The 23,996-nt window shown below is 37.2% G+C and overlaps 1 protein-coding gene across 2 annotated transcripts; it reads left to right on the top strand.

Annotated features, from left to right (window-relative positions):
* Positions 1-3,726: 3,726 nt before the first annotated feature.
* On the top strand, positions 3,727-23,510 carry RB195_009035 (uncharacterized protein; the record flags this gene model as incomplete). 2 transcript variants are annotated; one of them, XM_064195843.1, is made up of 10 exons in its annotated part: positions 3,727-3,796; positions 5,324-5,368; positions 9,769-9,887; positions 18,320-18,488; positions 20,060-20,163; positions 20,901-20,990; positions 22,299-22,370; positions 22,776-22,858; positions 23,196-23,380; positions 23,435-23,466. In XM_064195843.1, the coding sequence occupies 10 exons, from the start codon at positions 3,727-3,729 to the stop codon at positions 23,464-23,466; spliced, it is 969 nt and encodes a 322-aa protein (XP_064046988.1). The 2 variants fall into 2 exon arrangements, with proteins under 2 accessions (XP_064046988.1, XP_064046987.1); XM_064195842.1 differs by lacking the exon at positions 22,776-22,858 and having other exon boundaries at positions 23,435-23,510.
* Positions 23,511-23,996: the final 486 nt, after the last annotated feature.

Below are 23,996 nucleotides of genomic sequence, written 5' to 3'. Positions count from 1 at the left end.
GCGGTTTTTAAGTCTTGTTGAACTTGTTTTATCGGGGGTTTCTATACCAAATCGTCCTCAATTGGTAAACTTTTCATTTCGATTTGTTCATTGCTTATTTTTCATCATTATTTTGAAGAGGAAATTGTTTTCTTTTCCATTCGAGAACCTGTTCCTCAGTTGTTATTGCTGGTGTTGTCCTTAAGCCTCGTTGCACATGTTTTGATGGTGTTCCCACTAAATCTATACTCATTGGATGGTTTTTTTTCTTACTAGAGGACGTCTATAATTAAACAACTATTATTTATATTATTACTGTACAACGTTAGCTAATAAAATCAATTCGAAGCTACTGTACAGCTCGAGAAATAATCATAATATGACTATGGTTTATTTTGATAATTTTATACTTCTATTATTGCATTTTTTGCGAAAACACAAATTTCAATTATTATATTATTATTATTTGAATATATATTATCATCATTTGAATATATATTATTATTATTTGAATATATTATTATTATTATTATTATTATTATTATTATTATTATTATTATTATTATTATTATTGAATATATATTATTTTATATATTATTATTAATTGAATTTTGTTTTTTTTTCCTTGCTGCTTTCATTATTCAAAGAATCCCTGCCTTCATAGGGAAAATGTACATTTAAAGGAGGACATCGCTTTGCACTGAATCGATGCTTCTCCGAGGATTTGCTTAAATTTTCATAGAGCTTCGGGCCCGGAGCAGAGCAGCGGATACATTTCGAAATAGCGTAATAAATAAGAAGCGTTTATAAGAAGTCTATTCTATTTCTCTCAAAGTGTTGTTGACGTTAAACGGATACGCAGCTCATCTAAGATGCGATTACGACAACACTTTACCTGGAATTTCTTCAAAACAAGTCATTGTGTGATGCGTACGTGCGTCCGCGAGGAAAAACAACGTTACGTTTTTCCGTGGAGTTCAAAGAATTTCTCCTCACAAGTCCTCGTAGAAGAGAATCCGTGGTTTTTTTTTCCTCGGATTTCAACTCGGTTAATTTAATGAGGAACATTGAGGTACTGAGGGATATTATTAGCAGCATTCGTCGATGAGAGATGATTTTCTTTTTCTTCTTCTTCTTCTCCTCCTCCTCCTCTTCCTCCTCCGCTTATGCATGTCCACTAATAACATGATAATCCTGTTTGTTAGGTGCTATAGCAATTTTCCTCTCGTTACGCACTTATTCCACATTTCTACATCGTCCACTTCCTCGAGGAAGTACTTGTCCGTATGATATGCATTAAGCTGCCCGTCATCTAACATCGCCAGAATGGGGCGATTGATGAGCGAGCGACTGAGTGGTAAGTGAAACTCGATCTCTCTAAACGAGGACAGATGGCGGCGATGCGGGTGCGTTGCGGCCGATTTTCCGTATTTAGTCATGCCGATGTCGGCGCGAAATATCCAGAGAAGCCGGGGAGCGGGGGATAGCAGCTCTCCTATCTTTTCCGTGCATCTCTCATCCGTGCTAACACGTCACGCTCGACCTCGAGTGAATCTTTACGAATGACCGAATATTGGCTGTTTTATTTTTCAAAAGAAGATGGTTTCCATGGTAATCCTGTAGTCGAACACGCAATTAACCCATTGCATTTCACGTATCGACTTCTAGTCCATTTCTAGGTTCGTTTCTTCATGTTTGATGTTACTGGCGATGAAAAATGAGGTCGCGCTCTCGCAATCTCCTCTTCTAGCGTTGCAGTAGATTGGCTGCGATAACTCATGTCACTTCAACTCGTCTTCGTCTCGTTTCGCGAGCAAATGTCAAGTCAAGCAGAAGAATCATCTCAGCAGGAAGAATGAACGAATATATTCAGACAAACTAAAGATCAAGCGATTTTAGTGCTACTTCTACATAAAATTTACTGCTAATTTAACATTTTATTTATTTAACAAGTGACTGTGATGGATATTTTTTGGATTTATGTTCCGATGCTGCCTGGCCTGTGCAACTCGATTGCGGACCTTGATAAAACGTCCGAGATTCTTTCTTGATTAATGAAAACATTCTTCGAGAATGTTTTCCCTCCTCCCTCTGCGATCCACAATTTATACTTCTTGCACGGGGAATGCACGAATGAAAACGATGGCTGCGGTTTTTTTTACGAGCTCTTCCGTGTCAGAGCGCTCCAGCTCACATCCTCTTTTTTTGAAGTTGTTTTCCTCATTTTCTAGGTCCTATTATTTTTGAGTCGGTGTAATCCTACTTTCTTCCACCATATTTTTCCGCGCTTCCCACAGAAACTCCAAAATTATTATTGTTATTATTGATTATTATTATTAAATTATTATTATTATTTTTGATTATTGGACTCTTAATATATGAAAAGATATGTATTTTTCGATCCCCCAACTTCTAGAAATTCTGGATTTTGTTACAGCATTCGTTGAGATCCACTCCATAAAACACAAACATACATGATGTTCGTTTTCACGTAAGCGTTCTCATTTGACCATTTTCCTTTCTTTCAACCTCATTCATTCACTCTTTTTCTTTTTTTTCCTGTCCTCATTTCCTGACTACTCTTTTCTTTTTGTTTTTTTATTCTTCCTTATTTTCATTGTTGCAAAAGTGTGGTCCTCCGCCTCTAAGAAACACTTTGTAAGAGATGCTCGTCAAAATCTAGTTTCTATACGAACCGGTTTTGTTCAACCATCTTAACCATCAAGCAAAAAGGCATTCAATGCCGTTTACTACCTCATCATGGTTCAAATCATCCCGCTTTACGAACAATTTGTTCATGTTGTCTTCAAAAAAAGTGAGGTTTTGATTGATGGATTATCCGCTCTTATGGGATTTATTTCCCAGTAGTTCGCGGATGATGCGGATTCCTCGTTTTTCATGACATGATTTTGGATGGGTCTCATTACAGGATAATTCAGAGAAGAAACGCAAATTTTATATATGTACATATATTAATGAACAATAGCCAAATAGAACTTAATTTAGGCCCTGGGATCGATGATCGATCCGATTTTCAACCGGAAAGGCAACTTTACAGAATTGTCGGGGGAAGAAAATTCGTTTCGTCTTGCGCATTATTAAAAAATGCGCACTATTAAAAAATTATATATTTATTAGATGTCTAGATGATTCTTTTTCGAATCTTTATTTGTGTTTCGTCTTCTTAGAAAATGCGCATTATAAAATAATTTATAATTTATTAATTTTACATAGTTCTTATAAGAGACTTTATTAAACTTCTGCTACATATTTTCATTAAAGTGGAAGAATTATGCCCCGTGCTCTCTTTTGAGGTTATTTTATGCTAAAATAATAAAATATTATTCTTTGTTAAAGTACCATTCCAGAACTCGGTGATTCAGTCGAAATTCTCGTTAATTCTCTGTAACTACTGCATTTTCTATTGTTCTCATCCTATTTTTGTTGTATTTTTATTATATTATTGAAAATTATGTTGTTGTTCTATATATTTTTATTTTTTCCCCGTTCCTTCAATTTCTTTATGGTTCACAGCAGCGTAGTACTGGATTTTTCGGTGATCACTCCCCTCTTCGCTCGTTTCAACATGAAACATTTATGGCATAGTCCTCTCCCTCTCTCTCTCTTTTTCCCCCTCTCTCTCGTTTCCTGTGCATGACTCACTACTGTATGTAGGCTCTTTGCTCGCGAAAATTACATTCTGGAAGGGGCCCACCCCGATAAATGTCATTTGCACTGCATTGTAGGATGATCACGTTTATTCTGCAAAAATCGTTTGCACACGGCAATGGAACTTTCAGCAGTACTTTGCGTGATGGTAGAAGGTTTTTTTTCTGGATTCTGTTACCTCTGGTCATCAGGGTTTTTTTTCTGATATTTCACAGATTTTCTGCTTTCTATACGCGGTTCCCTTAGCTGGCGTGGCGTTTTTTTTTTCTTCTAATGGCTTTTTTTTCTGAATCTATAAAGCTCAAGTGTTATAAAATCACTTCCCTAGGCAGAGGTAAAGCGAATTCTCCTTAAATGCGTCCTCTTCTTGCTAAACGATCCTGGATGGGGAATTTTTCCAAATTTCTATGATTTATGCATGGTGTTGACTGAAATATCGCAAAGAAAATTTCAAAGCGGAACTGGTGAGAATTTATCGTTGTTCCTTTAAAAATGAACGTGTTCGAAGTGAACAAAGCTGAAGAGGAACTGGAACGGATCGTGAAAAAGTAGCGGGAGGCGGAAATCTCATCTAAAAACAATCCTCACGATTCTTAAACAATTTCTTCCGTCACCATGGATGCTTTTTACTCGCTAGTAGAAATAATAATAGAAGTAATAAATTAGAAGTCAGAGGTTTTTTTTTTCTCGGATCCGTTACCTGGTCATCAGCTTTTTTTTTATGATCCATGATTTTCTAGACTTTCTGTACGTGGTTTTTCCCAGCGGTTCTGGCAAAAGCGGTTATCGGTCAAAAGCGGTTAAAAGAGTTTTTCTAAAGCGGTTATCTTGTCAAATGATAACGTTTCTGGTGCTGTTTTTCCAGAAAATTCTCTGGTCACAGTCAGATGACACAACACTCGAACTTCTAATTTTAGTCATATCAATCCGTTTTTTTCCCTCGTTTCATTGGTTATGAAACAGCTATTCCAGAGATAAGAAGAGTTCTTTGTTCATTCGTCGTTGTGCTCCTTCTCTTCTCTATGACATAGTCGCAGCAGGTTTGCGGTGACACCGAAACGGTGAGAAAAAAAAATCCATCAGAAATTCTTCATCACTTGTGTCTCCTCCGCTCGATCATAAGATCCATGAGATTCTGGCTGCTGTTCTAATGTTATTCACATTTGATCCGAAAATTTCACGACATTCTTACGTCATGCGACACTGCGGGGACGATTGCACTTCCGGTCATCAACGATCACGATCTGATCCGACAACGAAGAATAAATTCCTCGGATCAGCTGTTTCTTTCGCGTATCTAGTTCATTCACGTGTTGTTTTTTAAGCGGCTCAGTGCGTCTGGAGCTAGATCCGCGTCCAGCGCGGATAAAAGAGATATTGGCCGATCATTTTTCTTGTGGTCCGTCCACAGGCGCCCGATTGTTTCGGCCATCATTTTCTCGCTTCCGAATACGAATCCGCGATTAATTGTCTTCCAATATTTGCTGTTCTGTCCCCGGAACGCTCATTGCCTTTTCTTTCTCCTTGTGGATACACCTTTGCATCGTTAAAAACGTTTCCGGTGTTTTTCGTAACTACATATTCTAATTACATATACATTACCGCGTCGCATATTTAAAAATGATATTTATAGCTGTGAATACAAATTTTTCATTTATACGCCTGTTGTTTTCAGAACGAAGGATGTCTACCGGTTTGGCAGTGAATCGACCACCACCAGGTTGGTAATATTTAGTTATAATTCATATATTCTACTCGATCTTCATCAAATGTTCACATCCTCCAACTAAAAAATCAATAGAAGTCCATTTTATTGTGTCACTATATGTATTTATGCATGAACGGGTTGTTTCAGCCGAAAATTATTTTGCTCTCTAGCCCCGAACTGTTTCACCCAGGAAAAGTATATGTACTCTCTAATCTTTTATGCTTTTCCTACTTGATGTCATCCTTCTTTTTTTTAAAAAAAATTTCTTCTTTATTTTCATTTGAAAGTAAAGTCAGCGATTAAAATGAGGAAACATTTTAAGATTGAGCAAGAGGCAAAAAAAAAACAGTTAAAATGTGTAATTGCTTTTAAAATGGTTCTTTTTTCCGAATAAGCGTTTTCAGCCCCCGAACGCCTTCAGGAAACCTTTTCCTTAACTTGCTAATTTTATATTTGAAGAAGTTAGGTCTGGAAGTAGGAATCTGATCCTTTCCGATCTCTCACCCGTCTCGATTAGATCCAGCTGAAATTTCGATACTTTGCTATCTGTGATATCAACACTCTTTTTTTCTGACTCTGTCTTTTCTTTTTGACTTTTCAGAAAGATACGACAATTATTTTTGATTTTTTGATCTTTCTTTTCCCGACATTCCTGATTTTCTTGATTATTCTTCTTGTAAGCCGTCACTGGAGAACACTTCGAAGAATTCAGGATCTTTTAATCCGGGAATGAATGAGTTGCCGAAGTCATAGCCCACGTAGCTGATCAGAATTTTTTCTCAGTACTAAGGATTTGATTGAGTGCATTAGCGACAGGGGAGAAATACGCTAAAATATACATGATAGATATAAAAAATAGGTAAAAAAATAGATATAAAAATAGCAAGACAGGTTATGGTGAGGAATTGCTAAGGATAGAATTTGCCACGTTTCCGTATGAAGTATCCACCGTTCTCCGTCGAGCTCTTATGGACAGCAGAGAAAAAAAAAAAAACGGATGAGATTGATTCGTGCGTTACGGAAAAAAACGAAAGATTTATTGTGACCCCGTTGATTGTTTCTTCATACATGAGAGATAGTGGTTGTAATAGGAATTGGTGATTGTAACAAGTCTTAATAGTCACATGATTCTATTTGACACTTCTATCAACACAATTTTATTTTATTATTGACTATTTTATAGCAAAAACCGTTCTCTGTATGAGTATTTTATCAAGCTTTTATTGAAGGTTTTAAAGCTATTATTTTAATTTTTTTTCATTAAAATCATTAAAATAAGCGCATAAATATTTTCATGTGCATAAAATGAAAAAGCAGCAGTGAACAATTGAAATGGAGGCCATGAGTAGCCGTTACTTTTTATGATCGTCGTTTTTTTTTAGCTGTTTTCTTTAAACTGAAAACTCGCATTTCAACCCAGCTTATCCATAAAAAACGTCTTAGGCGGCCATTTCAGACTAGCTTGACGTTTAAACGTCTGTTACACCATACACTTTTGAAACTTTGCAAAAGTGACAAACGTTTTTCTTTCCATAAATCTTAAGTTTCTCCCAGTTTTTCTGGATCTGCTTTTCGGTTGGCGTAAGATATCTTGTGCACGCGTGAAAATCCCTAACTTTGTAAAGGAGTAATAGTAGAAAATGGTAACAAAAAAAAAAAATAAATGACAAAATACTTAAGGATGATGCTTTGCCTTCGGGACCTGACCGCGCAATGAATTTCTATTCATATGAGAATTTTGGATTTGTCTGATGATGAATAGTGCTACCGCTCGGGCTATGAGTTATGGCGGCGAACCGCTGCACCACTGCATCCACGTTCTTCATCTTCCAGACAAATTTGATACGAATTTATCGATCTCAAAAAAGCAAAACGCTTCTCTCAACTTGGGAAGTATCGAACCATTGACTGCTCTCACATAGTGCTGACCACTTACCGTTCCGGCCACATTTGTTCATTTATTCGCGTCGCTAACAACTGGTACAGGATTTGTGCAATTACGAGGAATCCGAGAATCACGAGGATCTCCCTTCATGAAAACGATGTCCCGAACTTTCGATAGGACGACCACAGTGAAAAGTCATCGTGAGAAGTAAAGAAGAGTTAGTGAAATAAAGAAAAGTCATTGTTTGCCTATAAACGAGTCTAACCGCCTGAGTTTGAGAACGTTTATCGAGGACTATAAAGATGATTGTACCAAGTCACAACCTTTTCCTTTGCACTTCTTTCTAACCTCCCATTATTATTATATATAATATAATATATTATATACATATCTATTATTTTATTTTTTTGCACATTTTTATTACCATATATTTCATTATTTTTTCCAATGAAAATAATAATGATAAATAGGAGAAAGGATGGAACGGACGGATGAATGGAATATGAATGAAGATAGATGAAAGAATGTGCAAACGAACGAAGAGTTAGTGAATAAATCAATAGATAAATAAGTGAATGAATTTATGTTTTTGGATGAGTGGATGAACGAATGGAAGAACGAAGAATGAGTGGATAAAAATAAATAAATGAATAAGTTGAGGAATTACTAAATAAATGCTATCTTTTTAGATGAAATAAAATTAGAATGTATTTAAATTGAACGTTATCGAATCGTTCATATGTCTTCGAACAACTTTTTCTTGGAGCACTTCAACCCTTTGAGTGCAGGATTACTGGCGTTACTAGTCCATGGTGCGAGCACTTTGGGTCCCACACAGTTCTACACATGAAGAGAGTGGTGAAGTGAAGTTGAACGTATACCGTACCTAAGTGCAAGAAATAATATTGGGTCCCAAAGTAACGAAGTTATGCAAATAAATGTTGTTATTCACAATGTTTACCATTTGTTCACAATTTGTACTTTTCTATAAATATTATCATTACTGTAAATCAACATACGTTTCTTTTTTTTTTGAGATACTGGAACTCTCAGATCAAAATTGTGGGTGTTAAGGAAACAAGGTTTGATAGTTTTTGTCCATCTTTTATTCTCTATATTATCGAACATCGTATGAATACAAAAGAAATGTAATGGTAAATTATTTTTTGCAAAAAAAAAATAATGATATAATTGAAAACTATTCTACAGGGAATTTTTCAAAAATGTAGCAATTTCAACTTCCAATTCATTCTAATAGATGCAAAACCATTTTAGAAAAAATACCATCACTATCCTTCCTTTCTCAAATATCACTCCATCACAGGGATTTTCGTCGGTGGTCTTTAAATTTGATAACTTTCAAAGAGACTCAGCAATTTAATGCATTTTTCTTTGAAACTTTTTTTAAAGCAGACAAAAATTCGGACTTTTTTGTTCGAATTCCATACAATTATCAGTATTGACATTGTGTAAAGATGTACAATTCGTTTTTCTTCTTTTTCTTCTTTTTCTTCTGTTCTTCCTGTTCTTCTGTTTGTTCAAAGGGCACACCAACACAAAAAGACAGCTGGAAGAGGCATTGTTATTCACTGCTTGTTGGGCATGGATTTCCTCATTAACATCAGGATTGTTATTTTTAGCTGGATTCGAATTTTCATAAAAACTAAACTGCAAAATCACCGCGTAATTATCTATTAGGTTACAAATTACTTGCTTGGATTATTTCATGCTGTAACAAAACAAAACATGCGCCAGTGTTATAATTGTTCTGGATTTCATTGTTTCAAAAACCTCGCTGCTAAAATCAACCAAATTTGACGTAACCGAAACGGATTGATATTTACTGGAAAGTGTTTTGATAATATTTAAAAATTTAAAGGTTAGTATTTATTATTTCTAATACTTTGATCCTTTATAAAATCATAATCTTCCACTTAATTTTTACTTCTGAAATTCATTTCGTGATCAACCGCGCTTCTGTCGATTTTTTCTAGAAGTAAGAATAAAACAAAATAATGAAAAAAAGAATAAAATAAAAGGAAGTAAAAGAATTAAGGCGAAAACGGTAAAAGCGAGTGGTCAAGAAACAAATGTTGAAATTTGAAAACTTTTCTTCAGTCATACTGTAAATTTTATGGTCTTTTTTCGAATTTCGTGGTATAAAATACCTATGTGTCATCGAGTTTGCTGAAAAGAGCTTTTTTAAAGGGAAGGGCAGAAAACTGTGTGAGTCATAGGTAAACATTCAGATCCATTGACATCGGCGCACGAGAATTACCCTTTTCACTCTGTTGACTCTTAATTGAGTGGTCGGTAGATAGGAGGTAGAGAAATCGACGACAACCAAAAATTCCGTGACAAGTACTCAAGGAAATATTTTTCCGCGCATAGAAATATTCGACTGTTAACAACCAAAGGGGTCAGGGATTGACGGAGGTGAATGAGATGTTGGGGATATGTTAGGATAGCAAAAAAATTATGAAGTCACACTTTTGCGTATACGGTTTTGATCTGAGTTTTTATTCAGAAAATCTTGCCTTCAAAGTTCCTCATCCTAACGATATGGAAGCTTCATCATCATCATCGAACGAGTTGCAACAGGCACCGCCACCATCGAGTAGAAATCAACAGACGCAAACGAATAAAGTTAGTTTTACATTTAAGATTCCTTATCTCGACCTCATTTCTCATCTCTCCAAATCCATGCGACCTATCCTGTTTATCTCATTGTGTAAAGTTTGTTATCCAACATAATATTCATTACACATTTGTATTACTGTTATTATTATTTGTTATTTAGTTGTTGTTATTTATACTACTGTTATTATACTATTATTTTAAGTTCGAAACTAAAAAAATTTTGCAGAGCTTAGCTAATTCTTAATCCTTCATGTTGCGCGCGTTTTCGCTTCTTCTCCTACCGTCAACCTAAGTCCACTAAACAGTTTAGTCTATTTTTCTCGCTTTTTCCTAACTTTTTTTCCTCTTCTCAACTTTTTTCATAACTCGTTACTAATGTATAAAAAGGATAAAGGATAAAGACGTTCTGACGTATCAATCCACTTGGGATGCTCCAACGCGTTTTACTGGAATTCGTAATAGTTGAAGTTTTGGAACGTGTGTTGGCCTATACAATGACCTGCGGGGACCAGCCGATGATCCACTCAGTGTTTTTATCTTCCCAGACAAGTCTGATACCAATTTATTGACCCCAGAGGGATGAAATTCTTGGTTTGCACTAGGGCGGTTTCGAACCCTCGACCGTGTGGCTACAACGGACCTGTAACCGACTGCGCCACACCCGCCCACTAATATATAATCAAGGATAAAATTTAGGGTTTACTGAACGAGCATGAGCGTAGCCACGCTTAGTTTTCCCTACTAGTCCAGAAAAAGTCGTCTGTGTGATTCCGTCTTCCCTACGATGCACCATATAACGCGCTAGAACACGAGCATCTCCGTTATCGTTCACTCTCCGCAACCCACCTATTATAACTTCAAAAAGGCTGCCTACTTGCGCGATAAACACGTCGCAGATCCCTTTTTTCTATTACCTGTAATAGGTTGCATCGTTGGGGAGAAGGAATCGTAGAAGGTTTCACAAGCATTTCACATGCATTTTTTGGATTCCTAGCGCGAACTGAGTGTGATCGCGCTCATATTGCACAAATACCCCCCGTATCCGAAATATATACCACATTATCGTTAATTTCCTGATGTACTGATTTTAAAAGGCATCGCATGTAACTAGAACTGAAGTATCCATAAAAAATTGTTTCATCGCGTGTATAAGGTGGAAATTATCAAGAGGAGTGCTGTGGAGCAATTCTCACATCATCTCATTCATTTTTTAGGATTTTCTACTTATTTATTTATTTATTTGTGGAATGAACTCACTGACGAAGCAGGCAACCTTTAAGAAACGAACAGAATTTCGTAATTAAGTGAAACAAAGTGTAGAACTCAAAAAGAACTTAAAAAGGAGAAACTAAATAGAATTTCCCCTGATCAAAGACTTTTTTTTATTAAAGACTTCTTAGGCACAGTTATTTTGTAGTGCCTCGATCAGTTACCACACTTGTTATATATACGAACCAACTGCGCTACACCCGCCCATTGAAATATTACTAATTATTTCAACGGTGTGTCGTCTCTTCTATTCCTACTTGTCAAAGTTTTTTTGAGAATTGAGCAAGAGCCTATGAGAAAGTTAATAATTCAGGATTTATCACCTAACCGTTGACTCACTAAAACATGGAGGAAAAATGCAGTTTAAGCCTACTTAAAAGCATTACCCCACGAGGTGGTACGGATTTCAGGTGGAGTATTCGTACACGGGAACGTAGATTATTATGAGTACGGTAATTCTTTCCATTTCTTCCTAATTCCCGTAAAAAACGTGCCGGAAGATGAGGTGCGTGCACAAGGCTGGCGCGCTCCAATCGAACTCGTTGTGGGAAATGGCACGCCGGATCGCTCGAAACCGCTTTTCCGGGCCGTTTTTTACGGCAATTAGGAAGAAATAGACGGCATCGCCCTTCTCTCCATAATCTACAATCTCGTATACGAATACTCCACCGGAAATCCGTATCACCTCAGATTCGTGGGGTGATACCTTTAAGATGATGAAAATATAATAAAGACAATAAAAATATATTGGCTGGAATAGGTTTTTTCCTGTAATATAACGTTTTTCCCATAGTTCAAGAAAGTCGATGTGAAGCCACGAAAAACAAGCGAAGCCTACACTTTTCATCTGTATCACATTTCATTATTCGCGCAGAAGTACAACAAGCTTAGCACTTTCGAAGAAGTATAAGCACTTTAGAAGTATAAGAAGGGATTAGGGACATACGCAAAGGGAGCTGTTTGTGTGGATTGTCAGCTGCTGGAGAATCACGTTCTTCTCGACAAAGTCCTGAGAATGTCCGAGGGAGCAAATGAGACAGAACTGTATGTAACACATGTGTGCATCGCCTTCTTCTTTGATTACAGACAAATTTTTTTCCTTCAGAAGTCAGCTTGTGCCCTCAAAAAATCTTCAAGTTTGCTTGCTTACATAAAGTTTATATAAGGATTGTTTGAGTTGCATACCGATCACTGGATACCATTTCAGAAAAAAAAAACTTTTTTAAAAGCCATAAACTATCTCAAGTCACTTTAGATGACCACATATGTGTAATTGTTGACTGTTTATACTGTTTTTTGTGTTTGTTATGTTATAATAGATTTGTTCTGCTAAAAACACTACCTCGTTGTTTTTTATTTGTTTTTTTCACCCGTTTCTTTTACTTCTCCATTTCGGCAAAGTTCAGATCTATGTGGGGAAAAAATACGTGGATAATCCTCTGCTACTCTCCTCCAGCAATTACTTAGAACTTCCCGTTGACATTTTTCTGAGTGAAAAAAAAATCTTTTTTCTCGGAAAGTTCAGCAGAGTGCGATATTTCACGCAGGGCAGCAAATGTTTTTTTCTCCTTTCTACAAAACCTTTCTACTGACTGAGAGTAACTTACATTTGTGTAATTCTGTGCAGAAGAACTTGGTTTTTTTTTACTGCTTTGCAACTGAATTGTACTCCTTTTTTGCAAGCAGAGGGATCTTGTTTCTCTTAAAGTTAGGATTACGTTTCGTATAGTCCATTCAGTTAATTTCTTCGGAAACTTTCTTCGCGCAGAGATCCACGTTGGTAGCTTTTTCTGTAGCTGGCATTTCCTGTAGATCTTGTTTCCTGATGGCGTTGCTGTAGCTGCTGCTGAAGTTATTTCATCTTTTTCTAGTGGAAAAACTCGAAAGAGGTGAATTTCTGCCGGGATACGGTATTTCTGGATACTTGTGGTAAGCAATTTCAAGCTGCTGAAAGTCCTTCATAGGGACCGCTAAGGTTTTTTTTTTCAAATTTAGAGAACTTTCCAGCAAAAATAAAGATTTTATGTTGGAAATTATGTTGTATTGTAGAGTTTATTTTGGTACGTACATATGGACCTCCACCTTTCTAATTTTCCCTCTTTAATCGTCTCTGGCACCTTCTACCACATTTTTTTTCGTCGTATAAAAATGGAAGAAAAAATCTGCAAGGGGACAGTTTTTCATTTTTCAACAGCCAGCACTTTTTCCGCTTATGGGCACTCCTTTTTTCGATGTGCAGCTGAATTTTAACCTTTAATATTAACGAAAACATTCAGCCAGTTTGTCCGATCATTTTTTGAACGCATATTTTTGCTATAACCTAAATATAAGGAGATATTCGGCTTTTAAATGAAACATCCAGCAGATACATTTTTTGTTGATCGACCTTAATAGTCTAAGTAACCAGAAATCATCGCTGGTTTTCTGGAAGTCTTCTGGATCCTGATTCTTTTTTTAGCAAGACCATTTCGATTTTTTCACGGAGGGATAATCTCTAATTCAGTAATATTGTCTTGTATCAGGGGATGCAATAATTCAACGGGTAGAGCAAATTTTCTTTTCCGGATCAGCTTCAACAAACAACTCCTAGCAGGTTTTTTTTTCTTTCACAGCACACTCAAAACATTGTTTATTTACTCTCGAAGGGATGCAATTCCAGATCCGATCTTCTCTATCAATTTCCCTCTAATTTTTGCTTACACTATGCTCAACTGCGGGCAAATCCAATCAGTTGGCAGTTAGACGAATTTTCGAAAGATCGCATCGTGTTGCTGATTCGGCTTCATCATGTTCGGCCGGCGTTTTCCGAGGACGGCAGAGCTGCAGTAATAATGTTGTCCGTCGCCCAGCTTCCTTGCTTTCGACGCATTTCCTTTCTTTTTCTCCTCACTCTGACGCAATGGAAACGCATTCCGTGCTGCTCGCCTACTCCCTTTCAAGGTTGTCACCGACCATAGTACGAAGATCCGTCAAAGGCTATGTGAGGTGTCATTTTTCGTAACTTGAACCACTCGTCATAGGTGTTTTTGAGAGGGGGAATTGGACAACGTTGTCCGTAGCTCGTAAACAAAGCGGGGAATAAGGGGATTTAGTGGTGCCGACGACTCATACACACACCACACTCACACGCAAACGCACGCGTATCCCTTGTGCTCGTTGAGGTCAATTTCAGGAGGCGAATCGGTTGGTACTCGTGATCTTACCACATGGTACACCTGCCAGCTTTCCAGACCTATTCCTCAATAAATCACATGAATCCACATAGCCACGTGTGGGAAAATCAGCAAAACTTGTTTTTTCCTTTAAACCATATGTCTTTCACACACAGATCCAAGGAACCAGCAGATCGAGGGAGGGAAATCCATAAGAAATTCCACTAATTTGTCTCCAAAAATTATTTATGTCAGCTCTTTGGAAAACTATTCCATGTAACATTCCAGTCACATAGCTAAAGCGATCCTTCTTCTTTTCCGACATTTTTTCCCCATTGGCATATTTTTTTCCGTATTTTTCTGTCACAGACCCACATATGTAAAGAGGAAATTCCTCAGTTCTTGATTTTGGCCACATTTGATCGGTCTGAAACTTCCCCTTGTTATTTGTCCTCTGATCTCTGATCTACCATATTTTTTTTATGAACCTCACACTTTGTGCTGACATGAATATTATTTATATGCATCGGTTTACGCTTCCCTTCCGTTCCTCTTCCTTTTCCTTCTATTAGTGGGTTGTTTACTAGAAAAACATTAAATGAACGATAAAAAAAGTGTCAATTTACTATTTGTGCAACGCTACCTGACAAAATATTATGGATAACCTTTTTGTTCAAGTAAAAAGTCGCAAAACTTCCGAATATCAATCTTAACGGGTCAGTTGGTCGGAGAAAACAAGGGACACTTTCATAAGCCATTTGACTCAGTTGATCTCTGCGACCGAATTTTTTTCTGTCAAGATAATGTGTCCGCGTGCACATAAAATCATGCTGTAACGAGCTCATACGAGATCCAGATGTCCAGTTGTCCGACAAATTTCTCATAGATGGAAGATCAGTATGTGATCTGAAAAAAGACATCAATTTTCAATAGTTTTCGGATCCTTTCCTTCTAATTTATCCTTGTTTTTTTATATGGTCACCGAGAATAATGAATTTTACTTAGTGAAAAAAATACACCTCATTTTTTCAATTCGCTTCCCTATCGATGAATGACGAGGACTCATTCATTCGACTAAGGCTTCGAATTCGTTTTGACACTTTTCTCGTTTCCCACTATGTGCGTCACCCTCCTAAAGGTGACGAGGGCGAAAACTTGGCAGTTTTCCAGAAAAAAATGCATTGACGAGCTGTTTCGCTGAAAACTGCGGTGGATCCATTTTAAACTCTGATATTGCCCCTCCCCTTAAATATATGATATCACATTAGTTATAGGAAAATTACGGAAAAAACCCGAAAATCCGAACAATTCAGGAATGAGATCTATACATTTCATTCTAGTTGTTTTTTTTTTAATATTTTTTAAGAACCCCTGTCTATGTTTCGCTATTTTATTACGTTTCATTATTTTATTAGGTTGTATCCTGTGCTGCTAAAGGATAGTTTTCCAGTTTTTCTCATCCAGTAGTGTACATCCTTTCCTTTTTTTCATAAAGGAACACTCTCCGATAGTTGCGTGACGCACGTCTATGATGGACGGACCACACATCCGCCAACAAAACAGTTGTCGTTGTCCATTCGGCCGAATTTCTCGTGTTTATTATGGTTTCCTTGCCAGTAATGTAGTTTAGAATAGGAAAACATTGGAATTTTCTTTATTTCTATCTACAGTTAGTCCTAATCACTATCACATATTCTGGATTGGTTTTAACAACAATTCAAAGTCCTTTAAATTATAATAAATACCACAATTGGGGATTGTTTAGGATTTATTCTCGAACTTGAAACTTGCATCAATTTCGTTTCAAACATGCATTTTCTGCAATTTTAGTGGAAATACTCCGATCGTGCGTGATCCTGCAACTGTCAGGATCCTCTAACTGTCAATGCATAGAGTTTGGCATACATGATCTCATTTTTACATTATTCTCTAATCTCTCCCACTATGATGCGGAATGTGTGCGGTGATGGTGATGACGGAGATTACAAATTGATACAACCATGACAATCCTCAAGACCTCCACGGGACCCTCTCTCATTGCGGTTATCGCCGTTAAAGACAGCCCGTGATGAAATTTTATGAGGTCAGCGACTAAGAATTGACCAAGGTTCTCGCGAAGTCTAGGATCACCTGAACAAGGTGAAATCTGATGTCTCAATCGACAAAAACGATGACTACCCTTATTTTTTCCAATACTATAACAGTGAAATGTATCCAATCAATCAAAAAAAAAAACGTGAAAAGCGACCCTAGACTCCTTTATTTAAAATCATACCTGCAGTGGCGTACTTTGGCGGACTACATTGCCTAGGTGAGCTAGGATATAGTTTAGTTTCTAAACTTTTTCTCTCAGTTTAGAATAGGAATGCAAGATATTGATAATAACTGCATAGTTTCCACAACGTTTACAATGTATACTTTTTATTTTTTTTCTCTTATTTTCTGTTTCTTTCTGAACTGCCTAACAATTTTCTGATTTATCGCCTTCGCCGGCGGATTTCGCACGTTTCATCGTTGTCAGAATGCAAAATCATTTTTCTCGGATATTTTGTTGAGCGAAGTGAAAGATTTCCACCTTATTTAAATAATTACATAACCTCCTGGTCTTTTTAAGATTCCACAACTTTCAATTTCGTAAACCTCACTGAAATCAAATATCTGGAGATAGATTGCAAGCTTTCAATCATTCAAAATGTCTTGTTAAAGGCATCACCCCGCGAATCTGAGGTGGTACGGATTTCAGATGGAGAATTATACGTATACGGAATCGTAGATTATGGAGAGTGGGGTGATTCCGTCCATTTCTTCCTAATTGCCGCAAAAAAAAAAAACGGCTCGGAAGATGCGGCGCGTGCACAAGGCCGGCGCGCTCCAATCGAACACGTTGTAGAAAATAGCGTGCCAGAACGCTCGAACCCGTATTTTCCGTGCCGTTTCTTGCGGCAATATGGAAGAAATGGACGGAATCACCCTTCTCTCCATAATCTACGATCCCGTATACGAATACTCCACCTGAAATCCGTACTACCTCGGATTCGTGGGGTGATGCCGTTAAACTAAAGAAGGTTTTTCATAATTGTTTTTTTGAATATAAAACAAGATGTGCAAATTCTCGTTGTTTCCTAAAAATTAATTGAGAGACACTGAGATTAAAAAGACTACCAACATAGATTTACTCAGTATTTCCCACTTCATTTACCCCATGCGATCCCATGACATGGATCTACAATCCACATATCCTTCATTTGTTCTTTTTTTTTCTAAACCTTTCCAGGCGTAAACGCATTCACTAAATTACTTTCTACGTGTTCTAGAAGATTACATTCTTGGTTTGAAGAAAAAATCACTAGGAAATTTAATCAGTTCTAAAAATTTCAAATTAATCAACTTAATCAATTCCTTAGGAAATTCCTGCGTTTATTTTCGTCTGGAGGTATTTCTCAAGTGTGAAGGAACTGCCATTTCTTACCTCGAAACATTCTAGTCCTTTTATTTTTGCAATGGGTGGGTGTAACGCAGCGGAAAAAAGTCACTACTCCGTCTGCGTAGTCGGCAGCTCGAGGCAGCGCTAGGAAAACCGATCCTTTCATCCGAAAATGAGTAATTTTGCATGAAAATGTATAAGTCACTTATCATTTATCATTTATAACACAATTAATATAATACAATCTACAATTGTGAGTTGGAGTCGAACAAGCGTATTCACAATAGATTTATCCACGAAAAGCACTTTGTCGTCTTATGTTTTTTAGTAGATATTTGCAGTAAAGTGTTTCTTTTTTGTGCTTCCGCTATTTTTTCTGCTTCTGGTACACAATTGCTAACCTCTCGTATGTTGTACACACTTGCAAGTCGTCCTCATAGAATTTCATTTTCTTTAAGATTAACGGAACGACATCTCATTAATAACCTCACCGCTGGCTTATTCTACAAGACCTCTTTTTTTCATGTTCTTTTTTTTCTGTTCGAGTATGTAGTGTAATGAGAAAATCTTGGACATAGTGGTATTTGTTGCAGTTTTTGTACGAATCCGATCTTGAGTTACGGCTTCGTGAAGCTATACGAAAACGTGACGAACAGTGGCGAAAACACGAACGAGAACAGATCAGCTTCCTCCAAAACGAAACGGCAACGATGTTGCGTGGTCTTCATAAGGAGATCGAACGTCTTGGACATCAATTGAAAGGTATGTGTCTATTGTTAAGGGCTATGCTCCCTAAAAGGTTGGTAACTAACAATTACATGCACTTTTTGATTTATCTTGCTACTTCGTGTCATAAAAATGACGCCATAGGGAAACCTGGGGAGAAGTTAAAGTTTGGATCGTAGATTACAAATATGATTGTGGTTCCGCTCAGTTCTCCCTAATAGTCCCAAGAAACGGCGTGGGAAACCACGTTTGTTCCTACGAGGCACGTTAGAACGCGCCTCTTTTGTGCACGCCTCGCCAATGGTCTATTCGAGTAGAAAAAAATGAAAAATCTGCTGATGGAACCGAAACATGTACAAAGATGACACGTTCTCACGTACCTTGTAAGAACAAATACCGTTTCCCACGCCTTCTTTCACGATGATTAGGGGGGATTCTGTGATGCCACGCTCATATTCGTAATCTACACCCTGAACTCTCGCATCTTCCCAAATCTTTCCCAACTATGTCAATCTGCCTCAAACGCTGCCTCAAAGGGAAACTTAAAACTAAACAATATGGATCTCTTCTAGTATAACGATGACTCATAGTTATGAATACGCAGGGTGCAATGAACCAAAACTATGATACTGCGTTTTTTCGCATGGCATGGCTCATTGGTTTCTCCGATCGCACAGAAAAATGTTATCGGAAATTTGATATGGCATCCAGGAGGGCCTCTATATGAGTTACGAGACGAAAATAGCAACGAGAAAGTCGTATATCTGCTCTATTTTCAGATTATAACATAGATTTTCGGTTATCTGAAAATATTTACAGTGGACTTAATTTATATAGAGTGGTCAATAAAAGACACTAGTTATTCTTGACGCTTTTTCGATTTTTTTCTGCCTATATTTCCTGCGTTTCCTTCACTTTTTCTAACGAGTTGTTCCATGATTTAATGGAGAATTTAGAATGAAAAAGGAGGTTCAGAATCTGTTGTCCTGGCCTACAGCTGCGCTGTAGACTGCAGCTGACTGTAGCTGCGTCTCTCGTGAAGCGTTTATCTGATATTCTACGATTTTAACGCTGCTCTCTTTCAAAATTCCTTCATTTCAGTTAAATAAACTTGTTTGAAGATTTATGCAAATAAATAATAATCTATACTAAAACCATAATGATTTTTCTAATTAAATAATCTTTTACCAAAAGAAAAATCAAATAACATAGATGCTTCGATTGGATGCGGCCAGACCCTAATACTTTTCACTTACTTTTCCTGGTAATCCATAAGCCTTTTATTTTCAGTGAGTCAGAAAACTTCTCCTTTTTTAGTGTATGTGACACCTATTTAATGAGCCGTGTCTTTGATTATGGATGTACGGAAAAGTACTTAATATTTTCCTCAAGGACGCGATTACAATTTCCCCTCAATATTCCCTTACTCTCCTTCTGTTTCTTGACGGGAAATGTGAATAAAAACCACGGAAATCGTACACGTTTCCCTGAAATATTTGTCCTTTTCGTGAGTTGCATGATGTTTTTCCGGATACATCCGCATTGTTTTGGTCTATTCCCGCTAAGTCATTCATATTAAATGTCGATTGATTTGCATATGTTTGCAGATGCAAAGCGTCAACTGTATGTCCCGGACGATTCACCGTGTGATCATTCAGAGATGGAGGCAAAAATCGAACAGCAGGAGGAACGAATAAGGGCGCTGGAACAGGTATTTATTCTCTATTTTTTTCTATTTCTATATTCTTCTTTCTGAGAATTTCTAAGAACGAGTAGGTTTTAGTTTAGGGGAGTAGGTTTTTTTCATCTCTTGTCGATAGTCAAATTTAAGCAACAGGCAAGATTGTTAACAAACTTTATTACGGCTAATGTTTCGGCGTTGTCGCCTTCGTCAGAGTCTCAGGAGCGTTTTCTCATCTCTATCCTTTTCTAACTTTTAACTCTCAAAATTTCTTTATTTTGCTCTGTTTTCTAGTTGTAAGTTTTCAGTTCTTGTGTCTTTGATGAATTATAATGGGTTTTCACTTTGAAATTCCTCAGTGTAACGTAAATAAATTATACCATAAGAATTTTTCCTTGTTCTCCGGACTTTTTCTACCAACTGAGAAAGTCGTTGGAGTCAGTTGTTGAGATACTTGCCTAATTTCACACGTAAAATCCAAGAATTGAGCTGTTTGTACGCAAAAAGGGTGGTTGCTTAACATTTCTTATCCTTCGTGGATAGAAACGTGGTGGATTTCTCTTTTCCTATCAAGATCCGATGAGTAACGAACCTGCACCACCAGAAATTCTTTGTATCTGCGACAGTTTTTTTTTCTTAGATAAAAACTTTTCTGATGTCTAGTTTTTAAAGTAGATACCTTCCAAATAATGAACATAAATAGTTCAGTGAAAGGAATATTTGTTTATTTTTTGTTATTTTTTTAATATTTATACTCGTAAATTTAGCAAATTCGAGACAAGGAACAACATGCAACTGACGTTGAAGACAAAATCGCGGAAACAGTGGAGAAATTACAGGAACAGATCAACATCCAGGTGCTTTTCCTACTTCTGACTTCTGAAGAAAAAAATAGAAAGAATCTAAATTCAACACCACAAGGGTTTCATCAAGCTAACAATTAATGCTATTTAGTATATAGTAGATCTCATAAGTTGATCCACTGAGTCACTAGTATCATATTTACATAATCCATTGAAGACCGCTTGGATTTCACGCCTGTGGCGTGTGATCAAACTGTTTTCCGGGTTGCCACCGACGTGACCCGCTGGAGAATTTTGTGATAGTCATACGAGACCAATTTTTTGCTTCCTCACTCTTTTTTTTTGGTTCTTTCAGTTTTTTGGAAGATAGGAGCGAGTGTAGAGCCGTTGATAAAACGTTTGGCTGCGACTTCACGGTTGGTTCGAAACCGCCCTAGTACCAGCCAAGCCTTTTGTCCTTCCTTGATCGATAAATTGACTCCAGACATGTCCGGAGGATAAAACGCTGCATTCAAACGCCGGTTAGCCTCAGCAAGTCATTTATATAGGACAGACGCGCGTTCATAAACCTTAAAAACTATACTGCAGTGAAACGCGTAGGTGCATCAAAAGGGAAACGTTGACGCCAGCATTTATCCTTTTTTTATTGTTTGTTTGGAAACTATGTAGATTTTTCTTACAGCCTGTTATTGACAATAGTGTTAAGTCGTGGAGACATCAATGAGTTAAAGGCATCACCCCACGAATCTGAGGTGGTACGGATTTCAGGTGGAGTATTCGTATACGGGATGGGAGACTACGGAGAAGGAGGTGATTCCGTCCATTTCTTGCTAATTGCCGTAAAAAACGGACCGGAAGATACGGCGCCGCACAAGACTGGCGCGCTCCAATCGAACCTCTTGTACAAAATGGTGCGCCAAAACGAATGAAGCCGTATCTTCCGGGCCGTTTTTTACGGCAATTAGGAAGAAATGGACGGAATCACCCCTCCCTCCGTAGTCTCCCATCCCGTATACGAATACTCCACCTGAAATCTGCACCACCTCAGATTCGTGGTATGCTGCCTTTAAGGAGGGAGTGGGAGGAATTCGTTTTTTCAAAGAGGTTAATAGCCACAGAATGGATAAATGAATGCTTATGACTCATAATTTCTGATAATTTGTGATTCATATGATAATCAATGTCTTACGAGGCACTATTCTGCAATATAGTTCAGTTATTCTAAAAAAAATATTCTAAAAATAACAATATTCTAAAAACATTAAATTTCGATCGCAACTTACTACAGAATTGTCGGAACTAGAGAGATTTAGTTCTTGTCTATCTATATCTAGAATCTTCTGGAATATCTCTTGGATTCAGGCGGATCGTATTCGTGAACTCAGTGCAGAACTTAACGATCGTAATCAAACAGTGGCACACCTAAGCAGTCAGGTTCGTTCTCGTAAGCATCTCAGTGGTAGATTCCTTCAGAACCTCTATTGCTTATTTCATTAGAAGCTATCTTTTGTGCAAATCATTCTTTTCTTCATCAATCTCTTCTTTCTGTTTTGGTAGTTTTTTTTGCTTAGATTTAACTTGGATTTATGTCTTTTCCTCTTCTTCTATATATTTGAGTTCACCTTTATATGACAATTCGAGAAGAAAAGGACATAGTTGCAGTTGCAGATAACTTGACTATAAATATTTTGAAAACTCGCGCGTATGACTAATTTTTTTCATTTGTATTTACTGCTGTTTTTACGACTATTTCCAGCTATTTTTGTTTTTTTAACTTAATCTCCATCGTTTTTTCAAGTCATTCAGATATATTTATTTGTAACAAAGTGTTGAGTTAAGACATACGCCGAATCACTTCCAATCAATCCACTTCGATTTCGTTTTATTGCGAGCGCCTGCTTGGGTGGCTACCTTATTTTTGGGCAGGTTTTCATGTTTAGAATATTTATACATACCCAAAACATTACTTACACATCCACAAACAACGTATTATTTGCCGTTTTGATGATATTTACCAAAAGATGCAAAAGGATTTATCGTACTAAAATGAAGTTACGAATGGATGAAACCTCGCTTCATTATAAACAGCCTTTGGAGGGCAATAATGGAGTTTCCTTCTTTTCCCAACGATCTAGCCATCTGTCATTTATTTCGCCCGATTATAGTTTTGTAGTTCTATGTTGTTGTTTTTTTTCAGTGTTTGTAGAAAGGCGATAGAGCATATTTGTGCATGTGCACCTAATATGTTTATTTATTTAGCTGCGATCGTACCGCCTTCGAGATGCGATGGCCACCGCTCAACAACGACGTAGAGCTTCATCGTCGAATTGTTCCGGTGCAAGTCCAATCGTTTCTCCTTCGTCTCCTCATCGGATATTTCCGCCAAAAGGCCTTCTCTCCGCTTCTGTTACGGTTTCCTATCCGGGCAATAAAAATATGTCTTGGTAGGTTGATACTCATAACCCTTTGTATTTATGACGAATCCTTAATATTTATAGCGAACGCTCTGGAAGTGTTGATCGGATATTGAGACGAAAATCGACTTCAAATGTCAGTATGAACAAATTGAACTGAACTGACTTTTTTTTGAGCAGATCTTTCTCTGTTCATCTTCAATGTACAGTTGGACGTCACTGATGTCAAACACCGACTCCGAATCTTCACCTTTTTTTTTGAAAAGTATATATCTGCTTTGAATTTGAAATTTAGGTGGAAGAAATTTGTTGGATATGAGCTGAATGTGTACATAGAGTGAACCAATTTTTTTCCTTGGATTTTACGGTTAAATGGAAAAAAAGCTTATTAGGCTCACCACTCATCGTTCATATACTTGAGGCAACAAATAATTATAAAGCAGGTATTCATATTCTCGCATCGACACTCTCATTTACCTCTGTAGCCGAATTGTCACACTCCCCTCGTACTGTGGTTCCATGAGAATCTTGCAAAAACGTACTATGAATCAGTGTGAATGACTGGTTCATCAAATGTGATACAGCGACACAAAGTTTAACGTGCATATTGATAGACGTGCCGGTGCTCTTATTTTTTTCCTTTTTG

This window comes from Necator americanus, chromosome III (assembly GCF_031761385.1).
Source record: "Necator americanus strain Aroian chromosome III, whole genome shotgun sequence".
NCBI lineage: Eukaryota > Metazoa > Nematoda > Chromadorea > Rhabditida > Ancylostomatidae > Necator > Necator americanus.
Note: the sequence above shows the minus strand (reverse complement) of the source record. Positions and strands in the feature narration are given on the sequence as shown.